The 19,386-nt window shown below is 37.4% G+C and overlaps 4 gene segments (V, D, J or C); all 4 read right to left on the bottom strand.

The window, feature by feature from the left end:
- Positions 1 to 9,676: 9,676 nt before the first annotated feature.
- On the bottom strand, positions 9,677 to 10,889 carry LOC127505705 (T cell receptor alpha variable 18-like). The segment is given in 2 exon segments: positions 9,677 to 10,180; positions 10,284 to 10,889. Coding segments are annotated over 2 exon segments (354 nt in total).
- Positions 10,890 to 11,440: 551 nt separating this feature from the next.
- LOC127505695 (T cell receptor alpha variable 12-3-like) lies at positions 11,441 to 13,902 on the bottom strand. The segment is given in 2 exon segments: positions 11,441 to 13,182; positions 13,289 to 13,902. Coding segments are annotated over 2 exon segments (408 nt in total).
- A 1,615-nt stretch (positions 13,903 to 15,517) lies between these two features.
- On the bottom strand, positions 15,518 to 16,523 carry LOC127505698 (T cell receptor alpha variable 12-3-like). The segment is given in 2 exon segments: positions 15,518 to 16,183; positions 16,285 to 16,523. Coding segments are annotated over 2 exon segments (408 nt in total).
- A 2,153-nt stretch (positions 16,524 to 18,676) lies between these two features.
- On the bottom strand, positions 18,677 to 19,357 carry LOC127504633 (T cell receptor alpha variable 21-like). The segment is given in 2 exon segments: positions 18,677 to 19,083; positions 19,228 to 19,357. Coding segments are annotated over 2 exon segments (390 nt in total).
- Positions 19,358 to 19,386: the final 29 nt, after the last annotated feature.

Genomic DNA, 19,386 nt, shown 5'->3' with positions numbered 1-19,386 from the left:
AGATATGAACAGCACATTAATGCTTGAAACATCTGATGTTTGTACAGTGTCACTATACATATGAAGTTTTTGTAGGGTTCAGTAGTGTTTCCTGTCACTGTGGGCACCAGGGCACAGTAGTACATGGCAGAGTCTTTCACTTCTGTAGAAGAGATCGTCAGATTCATATGTTTGATGGCTTTATCAGCAGCAGCGGTCAGACGGAGAGAGGGCTTTGGTTTGGGGCTGGACTCTAAGAACAATATTAGGTGCTCAGGTTTGGATCCGGGATACTGACGGTACCACTGCAAATTTTGAACATTGCCAGTGTAGTTGCATTTCAGTGTAACATCTTTTCCTTCCAAAACATGCTTATCTGTGAATAACGGTGTTATCACGTCTGCAGCAGCATTCTCTGTTTAAAACAAATAAACAAACAAAAATGAATAATTTCTAATGGACAAATTTAAATTGTCAACAGCATAAAAAAGGTCAAAACCATTTTAGCAGTAATTATGAATCACTCACCTTTTAGGAGAGAAAATAAAATGAATACCAGGAGCAACATCTGCACTAGTAAGAGACAATGACTTTGAGACTCAAGACTCACAGTTCTCTACTAGAATATAAGTGACTCAATGTAAGTCTGTCTCTGTTTTAAACAACTGAACTGAGACTGAACTAGAATGGCTCCTAGAGCTCCATCTTCTGGCAGAATGCAGGTAAGATCACTTTTGCTGCAATATCTCATCATTTCATACTGGATGTATCTTACACAACAAATAAGATCTTATTGAAGAATTTTCGACCTAAAAAATTATACAGTAAGAAGAATGAAAATAATTATTTGAACAAATTTTTCAAAAGGTATGTGAAAGTAACATTTTTTCTAAATATTTCACTGTCCAGAGAGATATCTGATTGATTGCACAATTTGTGTAGAAATCAAGTAGCAAACTTGTGATAGTTAAGCAAAGTCTCTGTAGAAGGTGGCCCTGTCTATAGACCTATAAGGATTTTTTTTTTTTTTTGTTTGTATAATTAATACAAATTCATGTGTTTACAAGCTGATGTCAGGGACCGCCTGATTGGTTCAAGGTTTTGCTTAAAGAAATGTTTTTCTAGCATGTGAGTTCATGGTGAACTAAATTATAGTGTGTTTTGTCTTGTAATAGTGGCCTTAAATGACCAATAATTAACAAGTAAAAGGTGCACTTATCATTTGCTAAAATGGTAGTTCTCAGAGAAAAGCAACACTATACAGCATATTATATTGTTTACAAGCTCTTTTTAAATTGAGCATCATGATCTTCTGCCTTGAATATAATTTCTCATTGAGTTTTTGTAGGGTTCAGTAGTGTTTCCTGTCACTGTGGGCTGCAGGGCACAGTAGTACATGGCAGAGTCTTTCACTTCTGTAGAAGAGATCGTCAGATTCATATGTTTGATGGCTTTATCAGCTGCAGCGGTCAGACGGAGAGAGGGCTCTGGTTTGGGTTTAGACTCAAAGAACAATATTAGGTGTTCAGGTTTGGATCCGGGATACTGACGGTACCACTGCAAATTATTAACATTGCCAGTGTAGTTGCAGGTCAGTGTAACATCTTTTCCTTCCAAAACATCCTTTTCTGTTAAGAATGGTGTTATCACGTCTGCAGCAGCATTCCCTGTTTAAAACAAACAAACAAACAAACAAAACAAAAAAATCATTTCTAATGGACTAATTTAAATGGTCAACAGTATAAAAATTAGAGGGAAAAAACATTTCCGCAGTAATAGTTATGAATCACTCACCTTTTAGCAGAGAAAATAAAATGAATACCAGGAGCAACATCTGCACTAGTAAGAGACAATGACTTTGAGACTCAAGACTCACAGTTCTCTACTAGAGTATAAGTGACTCAATGTAAGTCTGTCTCTGTTTTAAACAACTGAACTGAGACTGAACTAGAATGGCTCCTAGAGCTCCATCTTCTGGCAGAATGCAGGTAAGATCACTTTTGCTGCAATATCTCATAATTTCATACTGGATGTATCTTACACAACAAAAAAGAGCTTAGTGAAGGATTTTTGCCCTAATAAATTATACAGTAAGAAGACTAAAAATGATTAATTGAACAAGTATTTCAAAAAGCATGTGAATGTAACAATTGTTTTCTAAGTAATAAGGATGTTTACTGTCCAGAAAGATCTGATCAATTGCACAACTTATGTTTACCATACTATTTTTATATAATTAATTTTCATTCTTACACCTGTTGTTGTTTTTTGTTTGTTTTTTTTGTTTTTACAACCCAATGTCAGGGACCACCTGATTTGTTCCGAGTTTTGCTTAATGAAATGTTTTTCTACCAGTTAACTTAGAGTATTGTAAATTATAGTGTGTTTTGTCGTGTAATAGTGGCCTTAAATGACCAACAATTAAAGGGTTAGTTCACCAAAAAATGAATTTCTGTCATTAATTACTCACCCTCATGTTGTTCCAAACCTGTAAGACCTTCATTCATCTTTGAAGCACAAATTAAGATATTTTTGATGAAATCCAGAGAGCTTTCTGATCCCCCATAGATAGCAACATAATTATTACAACTTTCAAGTCCCAGAAAGGTTGTAAAGACATTGTTAAAACAGTCAATGCGATTTCACTGGTTCAACCTTAATATTATGAAGTGACGAGAACACTTTTTGTGCGCAAAAACAAAACAAAAATAACAACTTTATTCAACAGTTTCTACTCTTCTGTGTCAGTCTCTGACACTGTTTGTGATGTAAGTGCAGTCAGCGCTTCTGGGTTCTACATCAGAACATCGGCTCAGTATTGGCCCGCTCCTGCATCAGCATCACATGCATGTGTCGGAGACTGACTCGGAAGAGAAGACATTGTTGAATAAAGTTGTTATTTTGGGGGGCTTTTTTGCACACAAAAAGTATTCTCATTGCTTCATAACATTAAGGTTGAACCACTGTAGTCACATGGACAATTTTAATAATGTCTTTAGTACATTTCTGGGCATTGAAAGTTGTAATTGCATTGCAGAAAACTCTCGGATTTCATCAAAAATATCTTAATTTGTGTTCCGAAGATGACTGAAGGTCTTACAGGTTTGGAACGACATGAGGGTGAGTAATAAATGACAGAAATTCATTTTTTGGGTGAACTAACCCTTTAACAAGAAATATGATGCACTAACATTTGCAAACAAGTTCTCAGAGAAAGGCAACACAATACAGCAGAGGCTCCTCCCTCTTAGAAATATGACTACAATATACAAGAAATCTGTTTTTGTACAGTGTAGATGGTTTTCCTGTCACTGTGGGCTGCAGAGCACAGTAATACACTGCAGAGTCTGATACTGCAGCAGAGGAGATCTCCAGATCCACACGTTTATCATGAAGTCTGATGGACATATGCGGGTGAGGTGGAGAAGCTTGAACTTCAGTTTTAGTAGACTTCATAATCAGCAGCAGAAACTCTGGTCTTGATCCAGGCATCTGCCGGTACCAGTGGAGACTGTAAGCTGATCCATCAAATGTACAGGACAGACTGATGCTGCTTCCTTCAGTTAAAACTACAGATGGTTGATCTGGTCTGATGACATTCCCATTCGCTTCACCTGCAAAGACATTAAAGAATCAAGCAATGTAATGGATTCAGTTTAGAGCAAAGCAAATGGAAATTTCTTTTATGTATTTTTGTGATGTTCTGAAATACAGAGCAAAATGTATATGAGTAATACTTACAGTAACTGAGGATAAATATTAAAACAGAAGTGATGAGTAACATGTTTCTGTAGTTTGAGTTCAGATTCTGTCAGTATCATCAGTATGAAGGGAAGTCAATGTTGTCTATTTGATTTATTCTGCAGGAGTCGACAAACATTGAGCTCCTCCCACACTTACTGTACCTTCTTGCTCATCTTACCCTACAAATACTGACTGTATAGGAAGAAGCTGTAGTCAACAACCTAAAACTGCCATTATGTCAGTCTGATTAATCTAATATTACACTCTTTATTAAGTGGACACACAGTTGCTACATGTTGGAATAACTTTTAAAAGCATTTACAACTTATAGTGTGCCCTGATTCTCTGATATATTAACTATTAATAATATTAGACTACCTCATAATACAGATATGAACAGCACATTAATGCTTGAAACATTTGATGTTTGTACAGTGTCACTATACATTTGAAGTTTTTAAATCTGCATTGTGGATCATGATCTTCTGCCTTGAATATAATTTCTCATTGAGTTTTTGTAGGGTGCAGAAGTGTTTCCTGTCACTGTGGGCTGCAGGGCACAGTAGTACATGGCAGAGTCTTTCACTTCTGTAGAAGAGATCGTCAGATTCATATGTTTGATGGCTTTATCAGCTGCAGCGGTCAGACGGAGAGAGGGCTCTGGTTTGGTTTCGGCCTCATTGAACAATATTAGATGTTCAGGTTTGGATCCGGGATACTGACGGTACCACTGCAAATTTCTAACATTGCCAGTGTAGTTGCAGATCAGTGTAACATCTTTTCCTTCCAAAACATGCTTGTCTGTGAAGAATGGTGTTATCACGTCTGCAGCAGCATTTTCTGTTTAAAACAAACAAACAATTAATCTTTTCTAACGGACATTTAAATTGTCAACACTATAAAAAGGAGGGGAAAATCATTATTTGGCCTAACTGACAGTAATTGTTATGAATGACTCACCTCTGAGAAGAGAAAATATAATGAATACCAGGAGCAACATCTGCACCTTGAGAGTCGAGACTTATAGTTCCCTCCTAGAGTATATGTGACTCAACATCTGTCTGCTCTGTTTTAAACAAATGAACTGTGACTAGAAGGGTTTCTAGAGCCCCACCTTCATTCAGAATATAATGACGAAGCTGAATATCACTTTAGCATAGCATCAAAACACAACAATTTATGGGATTAATAACATATTTTGCTTCAAACTCACTTTATAACATCAGTCAAGTGTTTGAAATAACTTCCTTCTCTGATCTGATGTGGCTTCATATGAATGACAGAAACATCTCTATCTGGAAGCCTTTGTTCATAAAAGGGATTTCCTGAAACATCATAAGTTTTATTACTCCTGTGAGTCTCACTTGTGGACTTTATGAGCGAAGGTGTCCTGTATGAATGAAACAGACATTACATGAGCCTTCATAATGCACACATCTCGTCATTTTGGGTAAAAATAACAGTAATAGCAAAATAATAACACTAAAGTTGTTTGTAACATTGTAACTTTTTTATTTGCTCTTATATTATTTTTCAGTATTTCTACTTGTACTCAAGTGAATTATTTCTTAAGCAGCAATACTTAAGTGCAAATTTTCAGTATTCATTCCACCTCTGGTAAATTGGAGAAAAACTGTGACAGGTGTGAAAGCGACTCGTATTATGCAAAGAATATGCAAAGTTTTTGCATGGTGTTGAATGCTTTTCCTGTCACTGTGGGCTGCAGGGCACAGTAATACAGAGCAGAATCATCCACCTCCGTAAAAGATATGCTCAGATTCATACGTTTGATTCCTTTATCGGTCACAGCAGACAGACGAAGCTTAGGCACGGACTGATTTTTGCTCTCAGTGTAAAAAATTAGGTGTTCAGGTTTGGATCCGGGATACTGACGGTACCACTGTAAATTTTGAACATAGCCACTGTAATTGCAGGAAAGTGTAACATTTTTTCCTGCCAAAACATATTGCTCTGTGAAGAGTGACGTTATAACTTCAGCATCAGCAATCTCTGTTTAAAAAAAGAAGAAGAAGAAGAAAAAAAAGAAATCATTACAATTCATGGATTAAGAGTACATAAACAGGTATTTTACACATTAACACAATCAAAAATCTGTATTTTTCTATTTCTTATAAATCACTTACCCTTGAGGGGAGAAAATATAAAAAAAAAACAGGAAAAACATCTGCACCAACAAGCAACAAAAAGGCCTTTGGCGACCTTCCTTAACTACCTCAGTTTATCTCTGTGTGCTTTGTTTTGAAGTGATTGAACTGAGAGCTCCACCTTCTGGCAGAAAGCATGTTAATATAGTGTAAATCAGATGATACAAATGATAGACTGTGCTGAATGTGTGTGGTAATCACTGGCACAGTCACAGCTTTCTACTGGATGTTTCTAAAATAACAAAGGTGGGCAAATGTTTATTGACTACTTTTAGTTATTGTACAGCATGATGAAAACAACATCTTCAGGAGAATTAAATATTTCAGAAGATTAAAAGTTCTGGATAGCTATTATATGTAGAAATCAAAAAGGCCCTTTCACACCAAAAAATGAAATGAATAAGCCTCAGGCTGACGGAAATGCAAATTCATGCCTGTACAGTAGAGGGCGCAGCTCATACAAACATTTCAGCTGTGCTGCCATTCTGGATTGCAGAAGAAAGTTCAACAATCTTACTTTAGCAATTAAAAAAAAAAAAATTAAACAAATGTGATGTTTACCTAAAGTCATTTTAGCTTATTCATTATCCAATTCAGATCATCGAAGGTCAGCAAGCGCGATTCTTTCCACAGCAAATGGACGGGTTACTAAATATTACTGTAGTACTAATATATATCTGTATTATGTAACGTTGCCTTAATCAAAAACATTTGTTAACTTCAGCATCGCGTGATACTATTTCAAAGTAATTTCCGTCATTTTGACAGATAATAAATTGCATTTACCTGTGAAAACTAACCTGAAAAGAGACGTGAGGGTTTGAGGAGAAAAAACGAGAGATTGTTCGTGCAGTCCAGTCAATTGTTAATGGGATATATATATCGTAAATTAAATCGGTAGAACAGACCACAAATGTGCAGATTATGTTGTCCCTTTTCATACTATTACAGCGGAATGCAAAGAGAAAAAATAATCATGAGGAAAAGAATGCAGCGACTGAAAAGAGCTCTTATATTCTTGAACATGTGACGTTAAAAAACCAAGTATTACGTTATTTTCATGATGTCTGAAAATAAAAGCATAAAGGAAAAATGACAGCTCGTTCAGTCAAACTGACGGATAAGCTTTATTTGTAGGGTAACCCTATGATTTGAAATGATTCGTTTCAGTCTTTTTGAATGGAAGTTCCCCAAACCGGAAGTGCCACCCATAATTCAAAACGCAGTACGCTCGTCGGGAATAAGGTGGACACTGATCCTGTTTTTGCAAGTGAGATGAATAAATGCCTGCTCATATTAGCGGGTTTCTCTGTTTGGTTGCACAACTGTTTGTTTAATCATGTTTGCACAGCACACGCAGCTCTATAAATGCATATTAGCGGGTTTCTCGGTACAAAGTGAACATGTTAGCACGTGGCACATTAAATGATTTTCTGCTGTGACCTCCATGAGGTCAAATTGCTCCAAAATATCAGAGAGAATGCTAACATCTCTCATCCTTCTGTCAACATGAGTTTGAAAAAGCACACTAAACTGAACCAGGATGGCCTCAAACAGCAAACATTAGCCTAGGGCTTTGTTTTTTCAAGTTATGCCATTCTTTTAATGCATCATAGTTAGACTCAAACTGCTTTTAAATGTATGTTATATTATACCATGTAACTTATATTGAAGCATTTTATTTATTATTTAAGAACCGTGAATCGTTTCTTATTCAGAAACAGTTCCATGTTTTTAACGGTTTGTATACACAATATCTGCACTATTCAGCGAAACCATGGCTGTGTCCGATAGCTGAAAAATACTGCCTCTGCAGGCCAGATACAGAGATAGGAAAGCAAGGCATTTCTGAATTCAATGCTTGTGCCACATCTTGTCTACTGAGGTACTTCTGATCAATTTTTGAAGGCAGCATAGATGTATCCTTTGCCATTTTATGATATCCCACCATCCTGTGCACTTGATTCACAATAGTTGTTTTCCAAATCTTATACTCCTGTGAAATTTTGACTCCCCATGCACCTGATTGGTTAATTTGGTGGGGTTGCTGCTACCTGAGGGGTCTTTATCTTTAAAGCCCACACCTAATCCTAACCCATATGCAGGGGAGTCATAATTTGAGAGACAGATTTTGATACCACACCATGACAGGTGAGCTAAAAAATAAAACTGCTGTCTGAAAGTTGAGGTTGGTGGTCAGTTTCTGTGTAAATGTCCATTTTTGACCAGCTTTTTCCACCTTTTGTCATCTCTAGAGATAAATTACTATTGTAGAAATTAAATATTCACTAGTTATCACCAAAGCTCTCTGTTAGGTTGTAGATCATTAAACCATTATGCTGTCTTAGGAGCTTGTCTGAAATCAGTTTCGTGAGGAACTTTCGTGCACAAACGTGGCCTGAAAAGTTATTGCCTGATAGTCGACTGCCTAAGCATTAGGATGCAACCACAAAACCAGTCTGATTCTCAAATGAATGGCTTTATGAGTCGGTCATCTTTAGTAAATCATAAACATGCAGTGCGACCATCTGATTCTCAAATTAAAGAGTTTTAGGAGCTGGTTCTTTTTAGTGAATCACAAACATATAGTGAGACCAGTTTATTCTGTTTCCAGAACGAATGACTCTTATAAGCCGGTTCTTTTTAGTGAATTGTAAACATGCAGCATGAGCAGTTTATTCCAATACTTGAACAAAAGAGTGTTATAAGCCGTTTTGTGACCAGATTAGTTGGATTCCAGAATATACGACTCTTATTAGTTGGTTCTTTTTAGTGAATCAATTTAAAAACAATTTAAAACTACTAAAAAATCCAGCATTGCTGGTCACCAGATTAAAGCTACAATATGTAAATTTTTCATTGCTAGAGGTCACTCATTCAAAACAAAGGCGTAGCTTGATGACACCTTGTGATGTTGTCTTCACGTCTACAGCCGGTTGAAAAGAATCAGGACGGGACTCGGACATAAATCATGTTCATGGATGAGATTATTAACCTTACTGTAGTACGAAGCAGAGCAGGGGCGAGTTCTGTGAGAGCAGAAACAAGGTCGCTGGAGCGATTAATAATGAGAGACAAGCAGGACACGCGTCTTGATAGCAGCAGAACATTTATTATGCCGCAGTGGCCGCTTCCGCTTCTTCCGGTCATTCGTATGTGGGGTAAAGCAGCACTGTTTTATCATATTAGATATATTTGTGTGTTGAAAGTTATTATAATGCTACTATGTGCTTTCACTCTGTGGCTACTATGAGACCCCTGCAAACATGCCCCTGCGGGGCCCATGCTGGCTTTTTGTGAGCACAGTGGACTAGTGCCAGCCCAGACCAAACCTAAAAAGGCCCAGTGCGGGCTTGCCCAGGCGAGGCCCACAGCTTCGGGCTCACTGCGGGCTCTCTCTGAGCAGTCCACACTAGCGAACTGCCCACATTAAGCCCATGATGGCCCAGTGTGGGCCAGCCCGTTCAGTCCCAGAGCAACCTTTGTACCTTTGGGCCCATGCAGGTTTTGTGTAGGTAGCCCACTTTCATTTCCCATGCTCTGTTTGACTGTATTGTTGTACAGTATTTTCTGTTTTCTTAAATTACATACAAATGTATGTAAAATTACAAAAATAATCTGTAATTAATACAATTAATACAACAAAACGGTTAGATGATAAAACGGTCAAATCTGAAAACACTGTCACATGACCAGCAGCAGAACATTAAACTGTAACAGATCTGTCTAGATCTGTTATGTCACCGTTATGGAGGTGAGCATTTGCTTTACTTGGGCTCTTGACCCTTGACTTTTCAGCATTAGTTGTTCTTTGTCTGTTATAACTGTGTTTTTTTGTTTTTTCTTTTGTTTTTTATAGCAAAAATTGCAAGAGAAATTCTGGTTAGATTAAGATGAAGCTCTTCAAAAAAGTTCTCAAATTTATTAGTTTCATCTGGGATTGTGATGGAAGCAAGGTTTTTTTTTTTTTTTTTTTCCTCAGGGAGATTTTGTGTTGAGGAAACAATAATACACAGCAGAGTCTGATACTTTAGCAGGGCTGATTTCCAGTTCCATGAGCTTTCTGAGTTTGTCAACTTTAGGAGAAAACCATTGGGCTGATGGATCTGCTTTAACTGCATCTCCAGACTCACTGATGGAGAGAAGGAGTTCTGGTTTGGATCTCTGATACTGACGATACCACAGTAGATTGAGAACAACACCGCTGTAGTTGCAGGAGAGAGTAACACTGTTACCATCTTGAGCTTCTTTTTCAGAACCATGAGATGTTATTACATCACCAAGAGAGTCTCCTGGAAAGAAAACATAGTAAATTCACTATTGTGATCAGACAAAAGTAATAATAACATGTTTAAATCAAAAGAGGTGGTGATGAATAAAATAAATGAATCTCACTTGCAAGTACTGCAAATATTCCAAGTGCACAGAGCAGCATGATGGAGTGAAATGACAAACTCAGATGTGTCTTTTCTCACTGAAACACTGTGATTTAAGTCTGGAGCTCCACCCTGTGGCAAGATTTGACCTTCCATGATGAGTCTTGAGCTCACTGTGTACATGAGGACCACAGAAATGAGAAGAACGCCCTCTGCTGGGTGAAAACAAACACGTTCAGACCTTCATGAATCACTGAGGACTCGCACAGTATCTGTATTTTTACCCTCTATAAAAGACTTCTGTCAAGATAAAAGATCCTCGTAAGCACATCAGCCGACACCCCAGACGTCAGCACATCAGCCGGCACTCCACTGCCGGAACTGATCTGCATGTAAGATAACTTGTATTTTGCAGGATTATACTATTGGAAAAACTCAAATGAAAAGACAAAGTCTCTTTTGTCTCACTTTAAGTCATACAGCACCTGGCAAAACAGTTCAAAGTTTTCTGTAGAATTTCAGTCATACGGAGATGTGGACCTTTGACTATATGAATGCACCTGTTAAGACTTGTTTCAGCAAAAGGACAGACTATTGTGGTGATGATGCATATGAGACAGGATGAAGTAAGTATTTAGAGCTTTGTCTTTCTTTGATGATGACATGGGAGGTTTTTGTATGATGCAGATATATTTCCTGTCACTGTGGGCACCAGGGCACAATAGTACATGGCAGAATCTGCCTGAACAGCAGAGGAGATCTTCAGATCCACTTGTTTAATATCTTTATGAACTTCAGCTGAAAATCTGTCTGGTCTATTTTCACTCATAGCTCCACTTTCGAAAATGTAAAGGAGGAACTCTGGTTTGGATCTGGGATATTGTCTGTACCATTGTAAATTCTGTACAGTACCCGTATAGTCTTTGTAATTGCAGGACAGAGTAACAGTCTCACCAACAAGTCTATTTTCATCCTCTGACAAGGGATTTATTACATCTGCCTCTGTGTGACCTGTAAATGGAGAATAAAAGCCTAATTAGATCATTTAAGCATTAACTAAATCGTAGAAAGTATTAGTGAATAAGTAAAAAGTAACTGATCTAGATGTGAGAGAAATATACATCTTTATCTTACCAATAAACATCCACAAAAAACTGAGGAGAGTGAAAATAATCATGATAGCAGATATCTGAAGAAGAATCTGAAAGACTTGAGTATCATTCAGACTGGATGCCTTTGAATTCTGACAACCTCCTTCAGATTGAAATGCTTCTACATCTTGATATTAAGCTCCGCCTTCTGGCAATATGATTTACTTCTGTAATGGAGTCTTTATAGGCCCTGTCCCAAATGGAATCCTAAGCTCTTGTGGTCTTCCTCCAAGTCCACACTTTTGTGACGTAATGCCGCTTTGACTGTTGGGAAGTCTGCTGTGGAGAAAGTTAAAAAACAAAATTGCTTTTGGTTTAAGAAAACAAAATTGATAATTGGTTACGTAGAGATCTGTGTACTTTAGGCAGAGTCCTATATCGAAGGTTTATCTAAATTTATTTTCCCTGGCCTTTCTTTATTTGTTCAGGATTTCACTTGTAAGGAGATTAATAGGTTGTTAGTTCATTTTTGTTGGAAAAATAAACATGGCCAGCTTAAAAATTGCTGAGAAGAAATCTGAAGGAGAGTTTGAAATGCTTGATTATGTGGATATAAATAATCCCTGCAAACAAGCCTGCACTGGCCCTTTACGGGCCCCAAGCAGGCTGCCAGCGCAGGGGCCCTGAGAATTTGCTCATTGGCAAAATGTTGGCCCCTTAGCGCTTGCCCTGCATGGGCAGCCCTCACTAGGCCCACACTTTTAAAATACAACAATAAATTTGGCACCACAGAGTGCCACACATTTACCATTAATATAAAAAACAGTTAAAGATTGTTAAAAAAAAAAAAAAAGGTTGATGACTAGCAGAAATGACTACCAAATGAAAATATTCTAAATCATACTTTGTGAAATGTAAATCTTCTTGAATCTGACCACTGTATGATGACAGAGTCATCAATAAACAAACAGCTTCTTCTAACCAGAATTTCTTTTTGTAAATTTTTCTATAACAGATGTATTTCAAAAACACAGTTACAGCAGTCAAAAAAACAATAAAGTAAGGAAGTCAAGGGTCAGGAGCCCAACTAAAGCAAATGCTCACCTCCATAACGGTCACGTCAAACTTGACTATTTTCAATAAAACATCAACATCTAAAAGTTTTGTTTGAAAGAAATAGTCAAACTAGATTGTAATAAGTAAAGATGCTGAGATCTAGACAGATCTGTTAGTGTTTAATGTTCTGTTGCTGCTGGTCATGTGACAGTGTTTTCAGTTTATTTAAATAAGGAGATTTTACTTTAATTTTATGGTTTTTGATTGGCAGCCTTTGCTGTTCTCTATAGAAATGTGTGTTGTGTTGGTAGGCCTACTTGAATTCATTAAAAGAGGTTCTTGAGTTACTGATGACTGATTTAGTCACAGAAACAACACACAGAATACATGTGCTTGTTAAACATCAAAGAAAAGCATGACTAATATGCAGAAAGATTATGTACTGAGGAAAAGAGTTTCCTGTCACTGTGGGCACCAGAGCACAGTAATACAGAGCAGAGTCTGATACTTTAGCAGGACTGATTTCCAGTTCCATGAGCTTTCTGAGTTTGTCAACTTTAGGAGAAAACCAGTGGGCTGATGGATCTGCTTTAACTGCATCTCCAGATTCACTGATGGAGAGAAGGAGTTCTGGTTTGGATCTCTGATACTGACGATACCACAGTAGATTGTAAACAACACCGCTGTAGTTGCAGGAGAGAGTAACACTGTTACCATCTTGAGCTTCTTTTTCAGAACCATGAGATGTTATTACATCACCAAGAGAGTCTCCTGAAAAAACAACATACTAAATTCACTATTGTGATCACATAAATTGAAAATACTAAAACTTTTAAGATCAAAAGTGTTGGTGATGAATAAAATAAATGAATCTCACCTGCAAGTACTGCAAATATTCCAAGTGCACAGAGCAGCATGATGGAGTGAAATGACAAACTCGGATGTGTCTTTTCTCACTAAAACACTGTGATTTAAGTCTGGAGCTCCACCCTGTGGCAAGATTTGACCTTCCATGATGAGTCTTGAGCTCACTGTGTACATGAGGACCACAGAAATGAGAAGAACGCCCTCTGCTGGGTGAAAACAAACACGTTCAGACCTTCATGAATCACTGAGGACTCGCACAGTATCTGTATTTTTACCCTCTATAAAAGACTTCTGTCAAGATAAAAGATCCTCGTAAGCACATCAGCCGACACCCCAGACGTCAGCACATCAGCCGGCACTCCACTGCCGGAACTGATCTGCATGTAAGATAACTTGTATTTTGCAGGATTATACTATTGGAAAAACTCAAATGAAAAGACAAAGTCTCTTTTGTCTCACTTGAAGTCATACAGCACCTGGCAAAACAGTTCAAAGTTTTCTGTAGAATTTCAGTCATACGGAGATGTGGACCTTTGACTATATGAATGCACCTGTTAAGACTTGTTTCAGCAAAAGGACAGACTATTGTGGTGATGATGCATATGAGACAGGATGAAGTAAGTGTTTAGAGCTTTGTCTTTCTTTGATAATGACATGGGAGGTTTTTGTATGATGCAGATATATTTCCTGTCACTGTGGGCACCAGGGCACAATAGTACATGGCAGAATCTGCCTGAACAGCAGAGGAGATCTTCAGATCCACTTTTTTAATATCTTTATGAACTTCAGCTGAAAATCTGTCTGGTCTATTTTCACTCATAGCTCCACGTTCGAAAATGTAAAGGAGGAACTCCGGTTTGGATCTGGGATATTGTCTGTACCATTGTAAATTATTTGGATTAGCCGTATAGTCTTTGTAATTGCAGGACAGAGTAACAGTCTCACCAACAGGTCTATTTTTATCCTCTGACAAGGAGTTTATTACATCTGCCTCTGTGTGGCCTGTAAATGGAGAAAAAATGTCGAATTAGATCAATCAAACAGAAACTAAACCATAGAAAATATTAGTAAATAAGTAAAAAGTAACTGGTAGATTGGAGAGAAAAATAAATCTTTATCTTACCAATAAACGTCCACAAAAAACTGAGGAGAGTGAAAATAATCATGACAGCAGATATCTGAAGAAGAATCTGAAAGACTTGAGTATCATTCAGACTGGATGCCTTTGAATTCTGACAACCTCCTTCAGATTGAAATGCTTCTACATCTTGATATTAAGCTCCGCCTTCTGGCAATATGATTTACTTCTGTAATGGAGTCTTTATAGGCCCTGTCCCAAATGGAATCCTAAGCTCTTGTGGTCTTCCTCCAAGTCCACACTTTTGTGACGTAATGCCGCTTTGACTGTTGGGAAGTCTGCTGTGGAGAAAGTTAAGAAAACAAAATTGCTTTTGGTTTAAGAAAACAAAATTGATAATTGGTTACATAGAGATCTGTGTACTTTAGGCAGAGTCCTATATTGAAGGTTTATCTAGATTTATTTTCCCTGGTCTTTCTTTATTTGTTCAGGATTTCACTTGTAAGGAGATTAATAGGTTGTTGGTTCATTTTTGTTGGAAAAATAAAAATGGCCAGCTTAAAAATTGCTGAGAAGAAATCTGAAGGAGAGTTTGAAATGCTTGATTATGTGGATATAAATAATCCCTGCAAACAAGCCTGCACTGGCCCTTTACGGGCCCCGAGCAGGCTGCCAGCACAGGGGCCCTGAGAATTTGCTCATTGGCAAAATGTTGGCCCCTTAGCGCTGGCCCTGCATGGGCAGCCCTCACTAGGCCCACACTTTTAAAATACAACAATAGATTTGGCAGCACAGAGTGCCACACATTTACCATTAATATAAAAAACAGTTAAAGATCATTAAAAAAAGAAATGGTTGATGACTGGCAGAAGTGACTACCAAATGAAAATATTCTAAATCATACTTTGTGAAACGTAAATCTTTTTGAATCTGACCACTGTATGATGACAGAGTCATCAATAAGCAAACAACTTCTTCTAACCAGAATTTCTTTTTGTAAATTTGTCTATAACAGATGTATTTCAAAAACACAGTTACAGCAGTCAAAAAAACAATAAAGTAAGGAAGTCAAGGGTCAGGAGCCCAACTAAAGCAAACACTCACCTCCATAATGGTCACTTCAAACTTGACTATTTTCAATAAAACATCAACATCAAAAAGTTTTGTTTGAAAGAAATAGTCAAACTAGATTGTAATAAGTAAAGATGCTGAGATCTAGACAGATCTGTTAGTGTTTAATGTTCTGTTGCTGCTGGTCATGTGACAGTGTTTTCAGTTTATTTAAATAAGGAGATTTTACTTTAATTTTATGGTTTTTGTCTGGCAGCCGTTGCTGTTCTCTATAGAAATGTGTGTTGTGTTGGTAGGCCTACTTGAATTATTTAAAAGAGGTTCTTGAGTTACTGATGGATAATTGAGTCACAGAAACAACACACAGAATACATGTGCTTGTTAAACATCAAAGAAAAGCATGACTAATATGCAGAAAGATTATGTACTGAGGAAAAGAGTTTCCTGTCACTGTGGGCTGCAGAGCACAGTAATACAGAGCAGAGTCTGATACTTTAGCAGGACTGATTTCCAGTTCCATGAGCTTTCTGAGTTTGTCAACTTTAGGAGAAAACCATTGGGCTGATGGATCTGCTTTAACTGCATCTCCAGATTCAGTGATGGAGAGAAGGAGTTCTGGTTTGGATCTCTGATACTGACGATACCACAGTAGATTGAGAACAACACCGCTGTAGTTGCAGGAGAGAGTAACACTGTTACCATCTTGAGCTTCTTTTTCAGAACCATGAGATGTTATTACATCACCAAGAGAGTCTCCTGAAAAAACAACATACTAAATTCACTATTGTGATCACATAAATGAAATATTAACATTTAAATCAAAATAGGTGGTGATGAATAAAATAAATGAATCTCACCTGCAAGTACTGCAAATATTCCAAGTGCACAGAGCAGCATGATGGAGTGAAATGACAAACTCAGATGTGTCTTTTCTCACGGAAACACTGTGATTTAAGTCTGGAGCTCCACCCTGTGGCAAGATTTGACCTTCCATGATGAGTCTTGAGCTCATTGTGTACATGAGGACTACAGAAATGAGAAGAACGCCCTCTGCTGGGTGAAAACAAACACGTTCAGACCTTCATGAATCACTGAGGACTCGCACAGTATCTGTATTTTTACCCTCTATAAAAGACTTCTGTCGAGATAGAAGATCCTTACATGCATTCCTCTTAAAGCTGTTCTAAAGATTTATAGATTTTTAGTTTTTTTTACAAAAATGTAATAAAATAAAATAAAATTGGAAAAAATTGGAAAACATTAATTTTACGGCGTTGAAGCTTTCTCATAAAAGAGACAAACTAAAATGTGTGTATGCACATAGAAATTACACATTTTAAGTAACCGAAGTCAAAAGTCAAACTAAAGTTTTCCCACATACCTAAAATACAACTTAAAGAAGGGGTTTGATTATTTATTGAGATGTCAAACTGAACTGTAAAATGAATAACAGTACAGAATCACATGACTGGAATCAGGTTTTTGTACAGTGTTTCTGGTCTTTCTGTGACTGTGGGCCTCAGAGCGCAGTAGTACAGAGCAGAGTCTGACACCTCAGCAGAAGAGATTGTAAGATTCACTTGTTTTTTGTCTTTTGAATCTTTTGCTGACAGACGACGAGAAGCCTCAGATGACTCTGAATTTTCATTTACAAGTATCAGGAACTCCGGCCTAGATCCCTCATGTTTCCGATACCATAGCAGGTTATTTACAAAACCACTGTAGTTACAGGACAGAGTCACATTGTCACCTCTGAAAATATGTTGTTCAGAAGACAATGGCTGTATTGTGTCAGCAAAGGAATTTCCTGTATGGACAAAATGCTTCTGTATTAATTAAACTGATATTAAGCACTTGTGCACACACTGACATAAAATAAAGTTTCATTTAATAAAAAGAATAGAACAAGAAATTATTTACCCATGAATAATGACAGTGATATCCAACAAAAGAGAAGCATGATGGTTTGTGATGAAGAGTGATTGTAAAGCTATCAAAGCAGGTTCACTCCATCTGAATCAGCCTTTCACACGTTCAAGTCTTTGTGAATTTGCTCCACCCTCAGGCTGAGACTTTATCTTCTCTGATAGGCTGTTTTTCTCTCAAAATGAAGACCTGACAGCGTTTCATTAGATTTAAACATGTTGCATCAATAATTTGTTGTGGTGTATTGGATGTGGGTGTTTCACAGTTTTGTGTAATGCAAGATTAATGTATTAAGTTTTTGTACAGAGCAGGTGTGTTTCCTGTCACTGTGGGCACCAGGGCGCAGTAATACACAGCAGAGTCTTTCACTTCAGTAGAGGAGATCTCCAGATCCACTTGTGTCATTTCTTTTTTGGGTATCGCTGTGAGACGTAAAGTGGATTTATTTGAAACACCAGTCTCTGTGTGAAAAATAAGGAACTCTGGTCTGAATCTTGGATATTGGCGATACCACTGGAAGCTCGGCCCAAAGCCGCTGTATTTGCAGGAGATAACAGCACTTTCTCCAACTGAAACATGCTTTTCCGGTGAGAGAGATTCTATTGTATTTGCATCAGCGCTCTCTGTAAAAGAAGAAGAGAGAAAATCTGTTAAAGTAATTATTGTTCAACAGAACTGTTACTGTCACATGTCCAGTCTATTGGTACTGACACTGATGCAACAATGAGCGTTAAAGTATTACTTACCCTTAAGCAATGAAAATACCATCAAGACTACAGTAAACCTGGCCATTGTTCAGTAGAATGAATGCTTTAAGTGTCAAACTCAACTTGGAGTCAATCATATTTAACTTGAGCTGCTTTCTAACAACAGGCTGCAGAGCGCCACCCTGTGGCAAGGAAGTGGACGACAACGCATTTTTATTTTGTGTTGGGACTATTCATACAGAAATTGTTTTCTATGATGAAAGATTTACTGTATAACGAATCATGAATACAGTTATCTTCAGTGATTAATGTAAATATAAGAAGAATTTCAGAGATTAAGTAACAGCTGGATTAGAGTTTAGTCACAAATGATGCTGAATCACATCATTGAAACAAGTATTCTAATGAACAAACTGCATTAAATTAGACAAAAATGTGAAATAGAGGAATTTTCACTATAGTTGATCAGATGTTTTTGACACCATGCAATATTGGTAATACGTCTCTGTGTTTCTTTGATGTGAAGAAGCTAGTGTGTTTTTGTTCACTTAGATTTATTTGGTCACTTAACAGTGTTTGATTGAAAGACATCGGGCAAATGTTCACAATTGAAAATTTTAATTTACTATTTAACATCACGGTTTTATTGCTAAACCTTTCAAATTCATGTTTAATCTGATTGATTATATTCCAGGTTTTTGTACAGTGTTCTTGTGTTTCCTGTGACTGTGGGCCTCAGAGCACAGTAATACAGAGCAGAGTCTGATACTGCAGCAGAGGAGATCTCCAGATCCACACGTTTGATCTCTTTTGTAGCTTTTGCTGTCAGACGGAGTGAAGGATCAGGTGGATCTGAATATTCTGTGACAAGTATGAGGTACTCTGGATGGGATCCAGGATCCTGACGATACCACTGCAGATTGTTTACATCACCGCTGTAATTACAGGAAAGAATCACATTTTGACCTCTGAAAACACGCTTTTCAGAGGATAATGGTTGTATTGTGTTTGCAGAGGAATTTCCTGTAAAAAAAAGGGGGAGATTCATCATTATTCATTAAACAGAAGACTAATTTATCATCATAAACACATGTATCGGTTGCTCTAACTTCAGACACACACTATATATTCAGTGTCTTTTTCAGCTTTTAACATCAAAACACCTACCTATGAATAAAAACAAAATCCAACAAAGAAGAATCATGATGGATGGTCTACAAAGAGGAAGTGAAGTAGAGTGACTCTGAGCCTCTTCCACACTTTGTGAGAGCTCCACCCTCCATCACATGTGTCTTTCCTCTACCTGAAGAAAAAAAACACATTTTG

This window comes from Ctenopharyngodon idella, chromosome 2, assembly GCF_019924925.1.
Source record: "Ctenopharyngodon idella isolate HZGC_01 chromosome 2, HZGC01, whole genome shotgun sequence".
Taxonomy (NCBI): Eukaryota; Metazoa; Chordata; class Actinopteri; order Cypriniformes; family Xenocyprididae; genus Ctenopharyngodon; species Ctenopharyngodon idella.
This window is presented reverse-complemented; position numbering and strand designations above follow the sequence as displayed.